Source organism: Gorilla gorilla, chromosome 13, assembly GCF_029281585.2.
Source record: "Gorilla gorilla gorilla isolate KB3781 chromosome 13, NHGRI_mGorGor1-v2.1_pri, whole genome shotgun sequence".
Classification (NCBI taxonomy): Eukaryota; Metazoa; Chordata; class Mammalia; order Primates; family Hominidae; genus Gorilla; species Gorilla gorilla.
Genome location: NC_073237.2, coordinates 89,757,440 through 89,776,227, shown reverse-complemented (window position 1 = coordinate 89,776,227; position 18,788 = coordinate 89,757,440). Strand labels below are relative to the sequence as shown.

General features: G+C 57.9%; 1 protein-coding gene across 38 annotated transcripts in view; it reads right to left on the bottom strand.

The window, feature by feature from the left end:
- The window catches only part of WNK2 (WNK lysine deficient protein kinase 2), a 137,517-nt gene that overhangs the window by 12,352 nt on the left and 106,377 nt on the right, over positions 1–18,788 (bottom strand). For 8 of the 38 annotated variants that reach the window (XM_031014450.3, XM_031014444.3, XM_063696569.1 and 5 more), the window contains exons 21-28: positions 18,515–18,584; positions 16,180–16,268; positions 15,397–16,085; positions 10,597–10,811; positions 9,403–9,594; positions 8,514–8,612; positions 1,848–1,892; positions 88–344 (exon numbers count right to left, since the gene is read on the bottom strand). In XM_031014450.3, coding sequence (XP_030870310.3) covers positions 88–344; positions 1,848–1,892; positions 8,514–8,612; positions 9,403–9,594; positions 10,597–10,811; positions 15,397–16,085; positions 16,180–16,268; positions 18,515–18,584 — 1,656 coding nt within the window. The remainder of the gene's footprint in view (positions 1–87; positions 345–1,847; positions 1,893–8,513; positions 8,613–9,402; positions 9,595–10,596; positions 10,812–15,396; positions 16,086–16,179; positions 16,269–18,514; positions 18,585–18,788) is intronic. The other 30 variants (XM_055349936.2, XM_055349937.2, XM_055349920.2 and 27 more) reach the window with 11 other exon arrangements.

The window sequence follows — 18,788 nt, the reverse complement described above, 5'->3', positions numbered from 1 at the left end:
ACCCCTCTGCCACACAGGGCACTAGCAAATGCTGGAGGCAAGGCTACCCCACCCCAGGAGCACCCGCCCCACCCGCCCCGCACTCACAGCCCGTGCCTCGCCAGGGGCAGCCCAGCCTGCCTGGGCCTCCATGTCTTGCAGCTTCTGGGTCTGCTTCAGCTGGTTGAGCGTGGGCTTCAGCTGCGCGGCCCCCACCGTCTTGCTCGTCCACTCGTCCACCAGCTTGTGCAGGTCGTCCGTGAAGGTACCCTTCTTGTTGTTGCTGTTGTTCACCTGCGCCTGGACGTGCAGGGCGGGCTGGGGGCCTGGCTCAGGGCCTGGGGCCAGGCTGCTGGTGGAGGACCCTGGGGAGTCACACACAGGCCAGGATTGGTGACGCCACACATGCGCCCAGGCCCCCAGTGGGCTGGCCGCATTCATTCTTACGTGACAGCTGAGACAATGGTCTCACTTGGGCCAGGCAGCACCTTGCTTCAAGAGGCGGTCGGATTAAGGGGCCTGGCTGCCCAGGGTCAGACATGGTGGGGCATTTGCATGGGCTGTGCCAGGTGGCCATCACCCACCTCAGAAGCCAGGCCAGGGGACAGGACTCTGCAGCAGCCGGCAGCCTCTGCTCAGCATCCACTCTGTGCCCACCGCTGCCCATCCCCAGACTCACGTGTGAGAGAGCTCAGGAAACTCCTGGCACAGCCAGACACACTGGGCTTCGGAGTCATGGTGCCTAGAGTCAGGTTCCTCGGGCTCTCTCTGGCCTGTGCATCCTCAGCCGTAACATGAGGACGCGGGGCGGTGGAGTACCGTGTGCAGAGCGCTCAGCACACACGGCGGGCTGGCCTGCAGGCAGCCCCCTGGCCCACGGGAAAATGCCTGCCAGGGCTGCCTGACTTGCATTCCCATGAATTTTAATGGTCTGGTTGTTTGGGATTCCAGACATAGAAATTGTCCTGACCAGCACATTCGAGGAAGGTATTCATAAAGGGTACCCATGCCTGGGGCTGCCTGACGCGGCCCCACCAGCTCCTGCCATGGGCTGCGGCCAACGCCCTGCTGCAGGAGGGAGCTGGGAGCCGCTCTGCTGACCATTAGCACACCAGAGCACTCGGCTGCTTCATTCAAAGCGTTTTTTAAGGGACTAAAATGAGACTTTAAAAATTTTAAATCATACCCTTTCCATGCAACACATGTAATTTCTCGTTGGCAATTTTGAATAAGCCAATTCATAAATTTTCTGCATAGAGAAACAATCTAATGACCATCTCTTCAAACAAGCTGTCCCAAAATGTAGTGGACTTTAGTGGCTAGCAATGAAAAAGCACAGACACAGACAATTAAAAATTAGTGATGAGATTTGACACACATGGAGCTATTCCTACATGAAAAGTCCAGCCAGAAAAGAAAAAAAATATTTTTTCAAGAGAGAGAGAGATGAGAGAGAGAGAGAGGTGAGTGGCCCAAGGAGACTAATACCCACTCAGTCCTGGCATCTCTCCTCGTGGGGAGGCACTCATCTTTAGGACTTCAAGGAAATACTCATTCCTACGGTTTTGGAAAAGGAGCCAATTAATGATTGGCAATTTGCGGGTGTTCCGGGGAAGGATAAGCCCGTTAGATGTGAACTGGCGAGACCGCACAAACTCTAGGCGCCACGGAGACACACGGGGGAGCCGAGGACAGCAATCCCGCCAGGCAGAAGCGAAGCAGTGCCCGGCCGAGAGGCATGGAGCAGGTGCGGGGCAGGCGCAGGGCAGGCCCACGCCCGCCCGGCCGCGGGAACCCTGATGTGCGCTAGCCACGAGAAAGCCCATGCGATGAGAGAGGACAAAGGGGGAAAAAACCCGGATAATTACTACTGCTGTGTTCTTTGCCTAGGCAGAGACGCTTCAGGGCAGACCCTGCAAGGGAAAAAGAAACGACACAAGACCACAGGGTTAGGCAGAACAGCACACACTGGGACACGCTACCACACTAAGCAAAAGTCGTCAGTGTGCAGGGAGGGGCAGACACAGGCAGCAGTTCAGAGAGAGGGCCGACCCGGCCGGGGGAAACGGGGCAGCCCCTGGAGAGAGGGTGCAGGCTCCCACGAGCTTCGCCGAGGGGGCAGAGGTGCCAGGGCCAAGCCCCTAAGCTTCAGGGAGAAGTGTTTGTCTCTAGAAGCATATTCTAAGAAAAGTAAAAGAGAAAGAAAAAAGAAAAAAAGAAAAAAGCAAAGCACACCGCTTGGCTTTCAAACATCAGGCTTCTGGGAGCCCCACTGATGGAGGCAGGACACCCTGCTGAGTCGGCCACGGGAGCTCTGGAATGGAGCTGGGCACAGCTGGGCTTGGCCGCCGAAGCCCATCGGAGGTTTTCCAAGTACAAAAAGATACATTGTTTTGCAGGTTGGAGGCCAAGTCTGGATCTCAGATGGCTGCCTCAGATGAGGTCAGCGGCAAGTGTTGAGTAGGGGACTCGAGGGTTTCTATCTAGGGGCTGACCTCAATGTCTGGGGACACTGCCGCCTCATTAACAAGTCAGTATCCACAAGCGGTAGGGCAAGGCCTCAGCCTGGAACATTTCTGGCCTCCTTCTAACCGGGACCGCCACTAAACCGACTGGTCCCAACTACCCAGAGGGCACCTGGTACACACTGAATGCAATGTCCTAGCCAGTCAGTGCCCAGCCTGGTGGGGACAAGGTCCCCAGGGCAGGCTGGGCCGGAAGGCGCGGCCATCCCTGCTTATCCTTTAGGCAGGCAGAGCTGGGACGGGCAAGCACAGGCTCAGACTTCCCCAAGGTCACTCGGCAAAGCCGCACTAGCACAGAGGCTCTGTCTACACTCCAGCCCACGGCCCCTTGCCAGGAGCACACTCCCTCCGCAGCAGGAACACGCTCCTCAGCGCTGTTCCCAGGAGACCTAAAAAGGAGCGACTCTGATCTTGCAGGGACTCAGAAAACCTGGCAACATCTGCGTTCCTTCTCCAGAAGGGCTCATGCCTCCTGCCTCGGGGAACAGCGGGCAACTTGTCATCCAGCTCCTTGGCCCAAGCTCGGCCTGAGTTGTGCATCCTGGACTTGGAAACCTAGCTCAACTATTTTTAGTCCATTCTGTCTGTTCCTGAGCTAGTGTGGGGAAAGGTGAGGTGGTGTTCTGTTGCAGACTTTACTGTTCAAATAAAAAGGAGGGAGCCCAGCGGGAGGGATCCAGACCAGTGGGCTCTGGGTGAGCAGCTCCGAAGGGCTGTTCCCTGGCTGCTCTGTTCTGAGATGAAACCCTGCCAGGAACACAGAGCTGATATCCCCTCGATGGCTCACTCAAGTTTACAGGGGAGGTATGGCTGGTTTTCTGTAGTGCAGGAGGGGCCCCTGAAGTCTGTGATGCAGGCTAGGCTGGGATCCAATATGTAGGGGCACTATGTGAGCACCAATTTCCCTGGCAGGCTTTGTGGGGGGCTGTGGCCCATGGTCCCATGTAGACAGTCCTAAGCCAGGTGCTTCAAAAAGCTGCTCTGTGCCTATCTGGCAGCTCTTGGTGTGGCTGGAACTCTACATTCAGTGCTAATTCCTGGCTGTTGCCATGCTGGGAAGAACACCACCAAACAGGCCGGCTGCCGGCTGGGAACCACCAGAGGGAGCCTGGACCTGCGATCAGAGCTGGGACTCACTCACTGCCCTGGGAACCTGGGGTCTGGAGTGTCTGGAGGACACGGCACCTGCTCAGAGCCAGGGAGCAACCCTGGCCCACGGAGGCCTCCACGGGCCCTTCCTAAACTTGGGCCCCTCCTAAACTTGGGCCCCAGTGACCAGTGTGCAGACGGCTCCTAGACCTCCAGACAAACTGATGGGTGCCAGTCTTTCAAGGCCATGCTGTCGGACGCCACTCACTGCAGACAACTGGGCTGGGGCAGAGACCTCCCCACACTCCGGACAGCCCTGCCCGTCCTTAGGTGGCTCCTTAGTCCACCTCTCCAGAGCCTCGGCCTCGATTGGGCCCTGCCCCTCACTTGCCCACCATGCAGATGGCACCCAAAGACAGCCCCCACCTGGCCCCCTGCCACTCGCTCTGTGCCAGGAAAAGCACCCCCACCTCCTGTCCATAAGGCAGCAACGGGAGAACAAAGGAAACTTTCAGGAGGCTGCCAATTGACGCCAGGCCCATCTCGGTCTCCCTGTGGGGCTTCCATCCACAGCCAGGCCCAGGAAAGAGGCGGCGCCAAGGCCCTGGACTGCTCAGTGGTGCTGGGGCGGGGGCTTGGCAGCCTCATCCCAGCTGTTGGGGGATCCGCTGCTTTCTTCCCAGAATGTAAAAGTGGCAGCACACAGGACAACAGGAGGGCTGGCTCTTGGACTTGGCATCTCCTGCTTTTGTGCAGCCGACATCAGCTGAAGCCCCCCAGGCGCAAGTGGAGGCTCCCTCCCCACTCCAGCCGTGGCACAAAAACAGGCTGCTCTTGGGTCAACGGCCCTGCCCTCTGGGTAGCTCGAGCACCTGCCCCATCCAGACCCTCAGCCTGTGGCCAAGAAGACATCTCAACCAAGAAGGATTCAAACTGAGGGTGTGTGCCTGGGACAGGGGGACTAAAAAGTGGTCAGCCCCTGAGCAATCCTCACATTCGCCTTTCACCTCACAGGGCTCAATACTGCCCAGGAGCCCACGGGACAGCTGGGGCAGCCCACCTGCCATCATGGGTGCCCTGGCGGCTTCACCTCAGTCCCCCACGACTTCCCGCGCACCCTCAGGTGGGTCAGCCCCTGCCATGGTCAGCACTGGCTCCCTTTTCTGGCACAGGAGAAAAATGGGCATCCAGGGACAAAACCCCTTTTAAATTGTCTACGTATTGAACAACCATGTTCTTGAGCCAAAAACTGTCCACAAAGCATGCACTGGGAAGCAGGATCTGCCTTGGCTCTGCACAGGGAGACCTGGGGCTGTTTACATGTTGCCTTGAGCTAAATGACCCCACATTGCACTAGGCCTGGTTGCACACAGGCCTGCTCCACAGACAGCCCACAGTGGTACGCAGCACTGACCACCCTGGCTGCAGAGGTCAGGGCCTGGTGGGCGCAGTGCAGGGTGGGGGCCCTCCTCTCTGGATGACCTCCACCCCGAGGCCTCCTGAACACCTGCTGCAAAGAGCCTCGCTGAGCACGCACTCTCTCCCCACCGGGAGGGATGAAAGCATTCCACGGTGGGAGAAGGCCTAGAAGGCATCGTGCAGTGACACCAGAGGGTCCCTGAGCCAAACATGCTGCAGCCAACAGCCAATGTGGAGAAAACCCAAAGAGATACCAGCGTGCAGAGAGAAAGGCCCACAGGGTGCCAGCACATGCCCGGTCAGGTGGGAAGATCCAGAAGGACCCCAGCTTCTGACAAGCAGAACCAACAGAACCACGACCAGAGGTGCCATCTCAGCATCTGCACCTGACCCTTCTCCCTGGCTCCAAGGCCAACATCCCTTAGAATGCACTGGGCCAGGTGCGGTGGCTCCCACCTGTAATCCCAGCACTTTGGGAGGCCAACGTGGGTGGATTGCTTGAGCCCAGGAGGTCTAGACCAGCCTAGGCAACATGGTGAGACCCTGTCTCTACTAAAAATACAAAAAAGTAGCTGGGTGTGGTGGTGCAGACCTGTGGTCCCAGCTACTTGGGAGGCTGAGGTGGGAAGATTGCTTGAGTCAGGGAAGCGGAGGTTGCAGTGAGCTGAGATCTTGCCACTGCACTCCAGTCTGGGTAACAGAGCCAGACTTAGTCTCAAAAAAAAAAAGGGAGACTGCTCTGGGGCACTGGGTCATGTGAGCTCCCCACAGCATCTGCTGACCACAAGGGGGCATCTGCAAGCTGGGTGAGAGGTCTATGCCAAGGGGCCCAGCTCACAGGGGTTCTAAGCAGGGCCTTGCACTCCCTAAGGGTCTGTCCACCTGCTGCTCCCAGCCTCCACTGCTTTATTCCCTGTCCTGCACCTTGAGTCAGCTCAGGCCCCTGGAGGTGCCTGCTGCACTGCCCTGCTCTATCCCTGGGCACAGCCACCTGGGCACCCGCAGCCCATCCTCTGGCCTGGCCTCAACCCACCCTGCCTGGGGCCGTTTCATCTTCTCTGACCTTCACAGAGGCCAGGATCCTTCTGTATTTCAAAATTTAACACATTTTGTTTTCCTGGAACTGTTTCTCTTCCAGGAAGTGGGAGTGCCCCACACCAGGGCAGTGAGCTGAAAGCTCTCCCCAGGCTCTAGGGAGCAAAGGCTTGGCTGGCTGCGCCGGCTGACCCCCCCGGCCGCACCTTGGCATCCACCCTGCTCCTCCTCTACTTGCAGCGCAACCCCCGACCCCTCGGCGGCTTCCATGCACCGACCTCAGCATCGTCCTAGCCCATCTGCTCACACTACCCCTGCCTGCATCCCTCCCTCCTGGCCTCCAAGCCCGGCGCAGTCCCACGGCTTCCGCCCAAGTCCTCAGCCTCTCAGCGCTCACAGGGCTGCCCCCACCCCTGCAGTCTTTCCCCTGGAGGTGCTTGGTCTCCTCACAGACCCCACAGCTCTCCCTTCTCTTTTGGGCTGCCCTGGGCGTTTACCCATGAGCAGCAGATGTGCCAGTGGATGGCTCAACAAGAAGTCCAGCCTCCACAGCCCAGGGGCACAGAGACAGGAGGGGCCAGGCCCAGCCACATCCCAGTAGAGTGGCAGAGACTTCGGAGGCCTGGAGCTGATCCAGACAGGGCTTGAGAGGCGCCCAGGGCAGAGGCCCACCTGGGCTCTCCCCGGCCAGCAACTTCAGAGTGTGGGGGAACTGGGGGAGACATTATGGCCCAAAAAGACTACGACTAAGACTTGCCTGATGGGGGCTAAGCCGTGAAAACAAGCAATACCACAAAACACAGCATGGGGGTGGAAGTGGGGCCTGGGTAGGCGCCATACCTGACACCAACACCCTGCACTGAGTCTCCCAGGTGCCCTCGCCCCCAGTGGCAGCCCCAGATCGAGCCGCACACGCAGGAGCCGGAAGAGGAACAGCAAGTGAGGCACAAGGCCAGCAGGGCCTGGAACCGGCTGCGGAGAAGGAACCACAGCCAGCTGCCGTAAGAGGACCCAGAGACGCAGGGGTGGGGGGGAAGGCGCCCACTCCCCCCCAGATTCAACTCAGCAACTCACCAGACACCAGGCCACCGAGACTCCCAGACCAACAGCCCAGATGACATGGTGGCTGAAACAGGGCAGCCTGTTAAACAGGCGAACGGGAAGCCCTGGGAAGGCCCTGGCATTTCTACATGGCCCTTGTGTCCTCAACTTGCCTGCCCGGAGAATGATGACCCACGTGGACCTCTGATGGGGTGGGTGGATGGCAGTGGACGCCTCCCACAGGCATGGCCTCTGGCTCCCAACAAGCACAATGTATCTTTATTGTACAAGCAAAAAGTCACGTGCCCCAAACCAGCATATCCAATCCAATTGTTTAAAAAGCTTAATTTTCCTGTTAAAAAGACAAAAGCCTAAAAATCTCACAGTTTTTGGTTCACTGGCCAATCGTCCTGAGGGTTAAAAACAAACTGCGTGCTTTGGGATGGCCCCAAGCAGGCAGAGCCTTCCCTGGAGATGGAGTTCCTGGGCACTAACTGCTCCAGGGGATCTGAGCAAGGCTGGGACTGGGTTTTGGCTTAGTAGCAATTGGAGGAACTGCGTCATTGACTTCATCCCTGCGGTCACGGGAGGTCACAGGGAAATACAGCAACTAAAGTGCTCCCACTGGCTGGAGGAGGAGGAGGAGCCGGCCAAGCAGGATGCATGCTCCAAAGAAGAGCTGCCCAGGTGGCCGTCACTCTCCTATCTGGGGTTGGAGACAGCAGTGGGTGAGGAGCAATGACAAAGGGGACCAGACCTGCCCTTCCAGTGGGGAGGGGCTGGGGAGGCCCGAACTAGAGCACGTTCTCTCAGCATTTCCACATGCAGGGCACAGGGCGGTGGGTGTGCAGGGTACTGGGTGCTGGGATTTGGCCCTGGTACAGAAACCACGCCCTCCAGTGACCTTTAGAACCGTATAGGCTCGCTATGTGCATGTCTTCACAGTCCAGACACGCGTGACACACACTGTGCATCTGGAGGAGGTTGGGGTTGTCTTTTTGTTGTCGCTGGAACTGGGGACAGCGGACATGTATATTTGCCACAATTGCAACAGAAAAAAAAACTACATCCAACATAAAAAAAAAAATTAAATAAATGAGGTGACGAAAAGAATGCAAAGGGCTCCAGTCCTTCTGGGCAGAGGTGCCCGGGGCGGAAGGCAGGCCAACCGCTGCACATGCTTTCCATGCCCAGGCACCAGCCATGAGCATGCACACACGCTGTGTGGGGCTTGGGGGTAGGCACTGGCGGCCGCCGCTCCAGGCGACCGGCTCATGGGGTTCCACTTTGATATTAAATAAGTGACTTCGATGGGGTGGGGGAGGCATCCTATGAAATGTATGAAAGGTAATGAAGACAGGGAGGGGGTGGGGGGAGAAAACCAAGGGCCAGGAGGTGATAAAATACAAAAGAACAAATACAGACAGATGGACACAGATACGGGTCCACTGAGGAATCGAGCACGAGGTTTGCTACTAGACTTATAGGTCACTCTCTCAGACGTTGGGTGGTAAACCGTCCAGCCTGCAAATGAATATAAAGGGAAGAAAACAAAGAGACACTCATCAAGTACAGGTTGCTGCGATTCCTCCTCCACACCAACAGCCACACCAGCCTCGTCACTTAACATCCACGGCTCCATCTAGCCCAGCCCGGAGCACCAAAGCCACTGACCATGTAATGGGAAGGAGGCAGCGGGAGAGCAGAAGAGAAGCAGCCCGGAGAGGGGCGGGCAGGGTGGGGTGGGCGGGGCGGGGCGGCTTCATGGTCACCATGATTTCTCTGGACAGAGATGGTGAGGACAGGAGAGCACCTTATTGAGCAGCTGCTGCTGTCCACGCAGCGTTGACGAGAGAATTTCCTCCTCAAGGCCAAACTCCCAGCTCGAAAGCTGTGCCCTCGTCCCCCCAGCCGTCCCTCTGGACTTTGGAAGGACCCGGTGTTTAGCACCATCTGGCTCCGCTGTGGGGGTGGGGGTGGGGCAGCCAGTGCCTGGGAACTGGCGCCGGAGCACACAGCCGGATGCCAGGTCCCCTGCCCTCCCCAGTCCTAGCCACTTCCCCAAGGTCCACTCTAGCAAAGCATCACCTCCCCCTGAGCTGCTTACAAGCAAGACTTGGTGGTGGATGGGACAATTCCATTCCTTTCATCCAAAGACTACACCTTTTTTTTTTTTATCCTTTTTTAAAGAAGCCTCTCAACAGCCTTTGCCACAGCTTGCAACCCCTCTACACAACACAGGCGTGCTCCTGGGGACACCACTGAGGCCCTACGTGGCTAGCACATGCTCGGAGACAGGCAAGCTGGAAATCACCTTGGCCACGCGCTCCGCCTCCATCACTGGCTAAGCCGGAGCAGATGTCCGAAGACAGGGAGGCCCGGACGGAGCAGGGCTGCTGGGTCTGCACTGCCTTCCCGCTCAGGCCCGTGCTGTCTGCAGTGAGCCCCACACTGGCTTGGGCAGGGTCCTTAGCGGGAGGGCCTCTGCTGGAGTCAGCCAAGTGACCTGGGCGGGGGGAGAAGAGGCGACAGGCACGATGAGGCGCCGCCGGGTCGGGGCAGTGTGGATTGAGTCTGTTCTGCCTGCTCATTGCTGGGTGACCTTGGGGAAGCTCACGTCTCCTGCAGACCACAGGCACATGGCCACATCTCCCACAGAGGAGTGATGGGGAAGAGCAAAGAAAGTGCCCAGTCTCTACCAGCCCCCACTGCCGTGCTGGACTTGTGTTGAGCAAATATAGCGACAGAAGACACACCCAGGCACACGGTGGCCTGTGTACTTCTCATCTCAGTCTTCCCTTAGCTCTGGGAACTGTCTCTGAATTCGTGTAATGGGTATAATTCATGGCTGTGTGCCCTGAAGGTTGTGGGCTTATAGTGAGCTTACGGTGGCTTGCCTGGCATGCTTGGGGACTTGGGCTCACAGGGGCTCCAGCCCAGACTGCCAGGGCTCTCCACCAGCAAGCAGGCTGCAGTGCTGCTCAGGAGGCCTCAGGAAGCCCTGACATGCAGGGACGTGGGCTGGTGGCTGCCTGGGGCCAGGCCAGTGCCACTCAATGACTAGGTGTCACCTTTAACAAGACTGGGAAATCATCACCGTCCTCCCGTCCTCCCCCAGCCCCTAACGACAGTTGCTCGGCTGGCACACACCCAAGAAATGGGTCAAAGGAAGCAGCCACCATCCGTCCACGCAGTGCCCTGCAGAGGAGCTGGTGAGGGAGGGCAGCCTGAGCTTCCCTGGCACAGCCCACAGCCTAGGGTCTCAGGCCCAACGCTGAGCAGCCCCTGCCCACTCACGGGCCTTGCCTCTCTGCATGAGGACAGAGGACCAGGGCTGCCTTCATGCTGCAATGACTCCCCTGCTCCAGGGAAAGGAGATTCAGTAAGGAGACAACCCCGAGTGGTCTTCCAGGTCCGAGGGTGTCACACCTGCACGGAGCCTACCTCCCAGGCTCACTCGGGGGTCCCCAGGCCCGCTCCCATCCCAGCCCTGCACCCGGAGGCCGACCTGTGCTGGAGGCCACGACCTTGAGCTGCCGCACCAGGGGATTTAGCAGCTTGCCCGCCTTCAGCTTGCTCTTGCTGGTTTTTCTCCGGCGGCCAGTGGGGGGTGCCGTGTGGAAGAAGCCCACGTTGGGGGGCAGTGGCTTGCCCAGGCGGCGGTACAGAGCTTCGATCTCCTGCTTCTGCTGGCTCTGCAGCTCCGAGATCTCCTTCAGGTGCCTGCAGGAGGGGACAGGAGGGAGCGCCGATGGGCTTCCTCGGTGTTTCCAACACCGCCAGCCCCTCCAGGAGGGAGGCGGCGTGGGAGAACATGGGATGAAGGGTGGGCGCCCTGCCTGTGCCTTGGCCTGGGCCACTCAAAGCGGCACACAGGGGCTGTAAAATGACACTGTTTGTTCATATCTAAACGGGGAGGTGCCAAGGTGGTGGGCCTCTGGCATCGACGTGCCCAACAGCACGGGCCAGGCTAAGAAGTGTCAAACTTCCAAATACCCAGACTCGGAATGCTTACATTGATACCTGCAATGAAAGTCCCAAACATGAACACAGGTGAGGGGAAATCAGCAGGTGCCAGGCACTGGAGACTGCCTCCATTTATCAGGCAAATGTGTGTTATTTCCTCCACAGGGGAAACAGAGAGTGGAAGGCAGCTCAATGCAACACGGCATGAAGAAGTCAGCGAGACGCTCACTGACTTCCAGGGGCCATGCCACACCATATGTGAGCCCACTGCAACAGGTCCCACATCACCCCGCAGGTGAAATGCAGGTGGCTCATTGACCACGGGCAAGGGCAGAGTCTAGAACTGCCGAGGCAAGAGGAGGATGCCGAGGGGAGGATGCAGAGGGGTGGATGCAGAGGGGAGAATGCGGAGGGGAAGATGGGAAGGGGAGGATGGGGAGGGGATGACGCAGAGGGGAGGACGCCGAGGGGAGGACGCCAAGGGGAGGAAGCCGAGAGGAGGAAGCCGAGAGGCGGATGCTGAGAAGAGGATGTGGAGGGGAAGATGCGGAGGGGAGGAAGGTGAAAGGAGGATGCTGAGGGGTGGATGGGGAGGGGAGGATGCAGAGGGGAGGAAGCCAAGGGGAGGAGGCCGAGGGGATGCAGAGGGGAGGAAACAGAGGGGAAGAAGGTCAAGGGAGGTAGAATGGGGAGGGGAGTAGGCTGAAGGGAGGATGCAGAGGGGAGGGTGCTGAGGGGAGGAAGGTGAGGGAAGGATGGAGGGGGAGGAAGGTGAGGGGAGAATGGAGAGGGAGGGAAGGATGGAGGGGGAGGAAGGTGAGGGGAGGATGGAGAATAGAGGATGGAGGAGGAGGAGGAAAGTGAGGGGAGGATAGAGAGGGAGGAAGGTGAGGGGAGAATGGAGAGGGGAGGAAGATGAGGGGAGGATGGGCAGGGGAGAAAGGTGAGGGGAGGATGGAAGGGAAGGAAGGTGAGGGGAGGATGGAGAGGGAATGATGGAGAAAGGAGGATGAAGGGGGAAGAAGGTAAGGGGAGGATGGAGAGGGGAGCATGGAGAGGCGAGAAAGGTGAGAGGAGGAGGCCAAGGGGAGGAAGGTGAGGGGAGGATGGAGGGGGAGGAGGGAGAAGGGAGGATGAAGGAGGAAGGTAAGGGGAGGATGGAGGGGGAGGAAGGTGAGGGGAAGATGGAGGGGGAGGAAGGTGAAGGGAGGATGGAGGGGGAGGAGGGGGAGGGGAGGATGGAGGGGGAGGAAGGTGAGGGGAGGATGGAGGGGGAGGAAGGTGAGGGGAGGATGGAAAGGGGAGGAAGGTGAGGGGAGGATGGTGAGGGGAGGGTGGTGAGGGGAGGATGCTGAGGGGAGGGTGGTGAGGGGAGGAAGGAGAGGGGACAATGGAGAGGCAAGGAAGGTGAGGGGAGGATAGAGGAGGAGGAAGGTGAGGGGAGGATGGAGGGGATGATGGAGAGGGGAGGAAGGTGGGGGGAGGATGGATAGGGGAGGAAGGAGAGGGGAGGAAGGTGAAGGGAGGATGGTGAGGGGAGGATGGAGGGAGGAGGAAAGTGAGTTGAGGGTGGAGAGGGGAGGAAAGTGAGGGGAGGTTGCAGAGAGGAGGAAAATGAGTTGAGGATGGAGAGGGGAGGAAGGTGAGGGGAGGATGGAGAGAGGAGGAAAGTGAGTTGAGGATGGAGAGGGGAGGAAAGTGAGGGGAAGCTGGAGAGACAAGGATGGTGAAGGAAGGATGGAGAGGGGAGGATAGAGAGGGGAGGAAGGTGGGGGAGGAAGGTGAGGGGAGGATGGTGACGGGAGGATGGAGAGGAGAGGATGGGGAGGGGAGGGGAGGAGCTGGGCCTCCCTGTTGCATCACAGTGCTCTGAGCTTCTGCAAGGCCCAAGGCCACCCCAGGGGCCCTGGCTGGAGGCCTGTAACCCCTTGCCTTCACCCCAAGTGCCCCTCCTCTTCCTTTGATGGCAAGGAAAACAGGTAGTTTTCAAGGTCGGAAATGAGGAAGCAAGTTCTGATTTTACTCCTGAATTTCAACACCTGCCACATAGGCTTTTTGTTTTTTTTAATGACTTCCTCTAACTACTAAACAAAATAAATAAATAAAAATAAAACTCTTGAATGGCTTTCTCCCTACAAACACCAGAGAGACACAGCATCAGGTGATCTTCTGGAAGGGAGTACTATTTCAAGAGAGTGCTGACTGCCCCAGCGTTGGGGAGCAGCTGCATGGGCAGGGGAGCGTCTTATCCAGGCTGGAGCTTATCCAGGTTGGAACTCTGCTCCGAGGCCGCACCCACATGGTCCAGCTCCCGCGGTCGCAGACTGCAATGTGGCTTCCACACAGGGGTGCCCTGGACCACTCCAAGCTGCCCCTGGGCTGCTCACCACAGAGCCCCGCGGCCTGGGAAATCTGAAAGCACAGTCAGCACAGGGCTCCTGGAGCCCTAGGAAACCCCAATGCTCATGGCAGAAATGCTGCAATGAGGCACAGGCACCTCAGTATTCAGAGGGTTCAAATGAAAGCAAGGTTGGGGAGCTGCTGGCTACTGCCCATCAGATGCCAAGTCACCTCAGTTCCCAGTTGAGGCTGAAAATCTTCCCCATCCTTTCCTAAATGGTCCCCACTTCCCTCTGGACTCCACGGCCCTCCCAGCATCCACTTCCTGTTCTTAGGCTCCTGGAACTCTCTCCTTTGAGGTGCTTCTGGTCCTCTCCCTGCCCTTTCCCTAGACCCCACCTGCCCCTGGCTCCCAACCACTTCTGCCATTTCTAGTCCCCACCCCATTATCTCTACCCTCTGTCTCTGGCTCCTGGCCCCTGTAACCCAGGCTCTCAGAGCCTATAGCAGCTCCTCTCCCCAGTGTTCTCACATCCACACCTTCCTGCCCCCTACAAGCTTCTCTTCGTAGCAGCCACAGCTGGGGTGTGGCTTGGCAACATCTCAGCTCCCCTTTGTGCCTGCTGACCCTGACCACTGGCTCCCCAGGATGACATTCCTGCTGAGCAAATGTGCCCAGGATCTGCTGCCCTCTGTCCCAAAAGGTTCTAGGTCATACCCACCTTGGGCTCCATCCACTCTCTGGCCTCCACCAAGGATCTGTTGGGCCATGTGGCCAATGGGGGCCACCTTCCTGGAGGCCTCTAAGACCAGCAGTGATTCCACCCATCCCTGCCTTCCTGCCTCTCCCAGCAGCTCCAGTTCCCTCCTCAGTTCTCCATGAACACATAGACACTCACTATATCCTCAATGTATGGCACTGACCACCCCGCCAGCCTGGGCAGACACTCTCTTAGCCTCTGTGCATACACTGTGCAGAGAGGGCTCGCAGGAGAGAAAGGAGATGTGCACGGCTCTTCCCACATAAGCCTGTGATTTCCAACAGGACACGACTTACAAACGTGCCTTCAGGCACTGGTGAATTTGGTGTTAGCCCTCCCATCCCGAAGGACATCCCAGTAACCCCCCAGCCGCAGCAGGACAGAATAAATATTTGCTGGATGAGGGAAAGAGACATGGAGAAAGAGAGAGGAAGAGAAAGAAGGAGGGCGGGAGAGAGAGAGACAGAGACAGAGACAAAGAAAGGAGAGACAGATAGGAAGAGAGAGCATGGCAGAAACAGAGTGGTGGGAAGCGAGACAGGGAGAGAAGGAATGAAAGGGGAGAGAGAGAGAGAAGGAGAAAGGAAGAAAGAGGGAAGGAGACAGATGAGAGGCAGACAGGGTGAGGAAGACACATGCCTCAGTGATCCCCCAAGACATACCCCTAAGGGCAGCAGGAGGAGGCATGGCACCCAGAGAAGCCAGAAGCCAGGCAGACAGCAGGGTGGGGGCCGGCCCAGCCTGGAGGACTCTGAGTGGGAGATTGTCTACTCAAAACCACAGGGATGCTGGGCCTGGTGGCTCACACCTGAAATCTCAGAACTTTGGGAGGCCAAGGCGGGTGGATCACTTCAGGTCAGGAGTTTGAGACCAACCAGCCTGGCCAACATGGTGAAACCCCGTCTCTACTAAAAATAGAAAAATCAACCGGGCGTGGTGGCAGGCACCTGTAGTCCCAGCTACTCGGGAAGCTGAGGGAGGAGAATCGCTTGAACCCGGGAGGTGGAGGTTGCAGCGAGCGAAGATTGCACCACTGCACTCCAGCCTGGGTGACAGAGCGAGACTGTCTCAAAAAAAAAAAAAAAAAAAAAAGCCTTCATCACTCCCCTGTCCCTGCTTGGCAGCTCCAAGTGGGCGCTGCTTGGCCAGGACTTCAGCCCCGGCACCAGGGTTCCCTCAAAACTGGGAAGTGGTGCCATGGTCCGGGGGCGGGGGCAACACTTCCTGCCCGCAGGACCTACTTCTCCCGCAGACTCTGCAGCTCCTTCTTTATGTCAGCATCCTCAAGCTCCGAATCATTGTCGCTGCTGATGTAGGACGACTGGGAATGGAAGGAGGTCACGCTGATCGTGGGGACCTTCATGCCCACCCTGCTGGGTGTCTCGGGGCCCAACGAGCCGGCCCGAGAAGGCCTCTGCAGGAAGGCGGTGGCCTTCTTCACGAAGTCGCCAGCCACGCTGCCACTCACGGGCAGGGACGCCTGCTTCTGCACCGGGGGTCTCACCCGAGGGCCCTCGTCCCCAGAGTCGCTGGACACGGGCTCGCCCACGCCGACCTCGATGGAGGAGGCCGTCTGCGCCCGCCGCACTGCCAGCTTCACGTCGGGGCTGGAGGGGGCCTCGTCCAGGTAGACGTCGGGTGGGGCAGAGTATCTCAGGCTGTGGGGGGAGGCCAGGGTCCACTCGTCCTGAGTGCTGACCACCGAGAAACGGCCCACAGTCTTGGCTGGTGAGCTGACATCCTGCTGCTCTGGACGTTTCCGAGGGGACCCCGAAGCTCGAGCGCCGAGTGTCTGGGGGTGGCTAGCCTGGCCCCCCACTGTGGAAATGCCCGTGTCACTCGGCGGGGGCTCTGCTGAGCTTTCTCCAGAGACTCCACCATCCCTGTCTGTGGGCTCCACACGTGCAGGTCTCACAAAAGCAGGTACATCCTTGGGAAACAAGCGGAGATGAAGAGGTTTCATGTGAACATCAGCACAGAGCAAACCCTGCCAACCAGCCAGGGGGTTGTCAAGTCGCCCTTACCTGGGGGATGCTGGGGACCACATGGGAGTCTGAGGCCACCTGCCTTCCATCTCTGTCATAGCCCAGCATACTCCTGGGAGACGACTCTGCTATGGGAACATCAGAAACATTACTGGGGCTGAAGGAGGAGGAAGAGGCAGAGATGGCTCACAGCTGACCCGAAGCAGCCCAAAGGGATCCCATGGGAGTGCCTCCAGACAGGCAGGACAATGGAAGTGGGTACTGGGAGGAGCCAGCTGTGTGTGCTCACAGCAGTTTTGGAAACTAAAAATACTCCATGATGTCTTGGCCCCACGGCATTCTATGACAGATGATCAATAAACCCGGGCAAGAGAAGAGGCGTCAGCCCCGGGCACCCTCATGCAGCCAGGCCTTCTCTGTGCACCTGAAGGCCAGCACCCTGTCTCATCCCATCGTCTGATGTGAGAGGGTCCCACAGCGCAGATCAATGGGGCTGGGTTCCAGCCCTGCTCCCACGGTGTCTCAAAAACTGTCACCCCCTGCACCTGCAGCTATTCCGGTGCTCTCCATCTAGGGAGCTCTTTCTGACCAGCTTTTCCCAGGGTTGCCGTAAAGAGGCAACCAGAAAAGCCAAGCAAGCTGACATGGGGGCCTCGCCTGAGCTGAGACCCTCATGTGACAAAAGAAACTCGTGGGTAGGCTAGGGCATGAGCCAGACCTATGCGCCATGGGGAAGGTGGCAGCAGCAGATGGAGCCTCTGGGGAGGTTGGGGCCGCCCGCACATGTACACGTGTCTCCTTTGCACACCCCATGTGGAAACTCACAAGGGAACAACAACCAAATCAGATTCCTAAGGAGCCCCAATCCAGTCCCTGTCGCGTGTCCCCAAGCCGTATGCAACACCTGACTCCCCTCCTCATATCCCCATGCCCACCTCCAGGGCTAGGAGGTTCACTGTCAATCGCACTCTCTCTACTTCTAAATGGCTCCAACCTCCAGGGAAGGTCACTTTTGCCAAACTAGAATCTGTCTCCTTGGAGCTTCCCCCATGAGTTCCACACTCTGGAAAGAGTATGGACTTGGAGTACAAGTTACATCATTTGCAAGTTACTGAAGCTCAGTTTGCTCATCTGCCAAAGGGGCCCATGGGACGGACACATCTCAGAACACGAAGTCAGAGTCCGTGGAGCACCACAGGCAGCCCAGCGTGGTCAGGGCTGGCACTCCAACACAACCTCTCATTTCCACCCTTTTGCGAAGACGCTCTTGCTTCTGCCCCGTCCCTCATCTTCCTCAGGCTAAACATCACCAGTTCCCTGCGTGCACAGCTTCTGACCCCAGAGCCAGCTGCCCCGACCCCTCTTAAAGTCTGGCGTCTAGAAATAAATGTGGCCTGGGACTACGGGGTCCCGCCTGCGGCTGATGTGCGCTGAGGTTTCCATTAGGAGGCTCAGGGGAGTCCTGATTCATAGTGTGCCCATCCCCCAAGAAATCCTGGGCTGAGAAGGAACCTCAGACCTCACAAGATCAGTCCGGCTCCCTTAGAAGGGACACTGAGGCATGCAGATAATGAAATGAGAAGCAAAGCAAAGGCGTTTCCACAGAGACGCAGTGGCAGCCAAGAGCCACAAGGGAAAGCCCCACGACAGGTCTTCAGGGATTGCCCTGGCACCTGGCACTCCCAGCAGTCACAGCGCCCCCGCCACCGCACTGCTCTGCTATAGCTGAAGTAAGGCTGGGTTTTTGTGGGCATCTTGTAATCTTGCTGAAGAAAAGCAAGGGCTGGGGTGGGTCCACCGGAACGTGTGCAGACCCTCAGCCACTGGAGAGTCCAGGAGCTGTGACGTGTCCCTGCAACATCCCAGCACCCACCAACTGGGGCTTTATCCATTTCCCCAGAGGACTTCATCTCTCTAGCGTGTTAGCATGTGGCTCCTTCTAGAACTCAGTAGGTTTTAATTAAGTCAGGGGCATCCAGTCTTTTAGCTTCCCTGGACCACATTGGAAGATGAAGAATTGTCTTGGGTCACACATGAGATACACTAACAATAACTGATGAGCTTTAAAAAATTGAAAAAAAAACAAAAAGCTCATAAGAAGCTTACCAATTTGTGTTGGGCCCATTCAAAGCCGTCTTGGGCCACATGCAGCTCATGGGCCAGAGGTTGGACAAGCTTGAATTAAATCATGACAGGCTCCTGCTGTGTCTGGGCCCTACCCTAGATGCTAAAGGATCCCTTACAGATAAAAGGATCTTTAAGAAATGCTTTTATGCCTTAACAGATGAAAGACGAGGGTGCGGATGCAGAAGGTTCTGGGGCAAGGAAGCCAGGCAGCACCTTGTGAACGCAGGGTTCAGCAGGAAGCTGTTACCTGTCATTGACGAAGACATGCCCTGCTCCATCACGGCCCCTCGAGTGGGGGCTAGTTCTGACTTCTCCACCTGGAGAAAGAAACACAAAAAGAGAAGAGCCATGAGACTCACATGTCAGCATCTCAACAGCTGCATCTGCAAATCCACTCCCCTCATCTCAGGCTGCCCCTGGGCTGCCCCAGCCCCTCTGTGTGCATGGATGGGGCTGAGTCACCTGACGCTGCACAAGCATGACCCCAAACAGGGGCCACTTGTTGCAAAACATGCATGGGT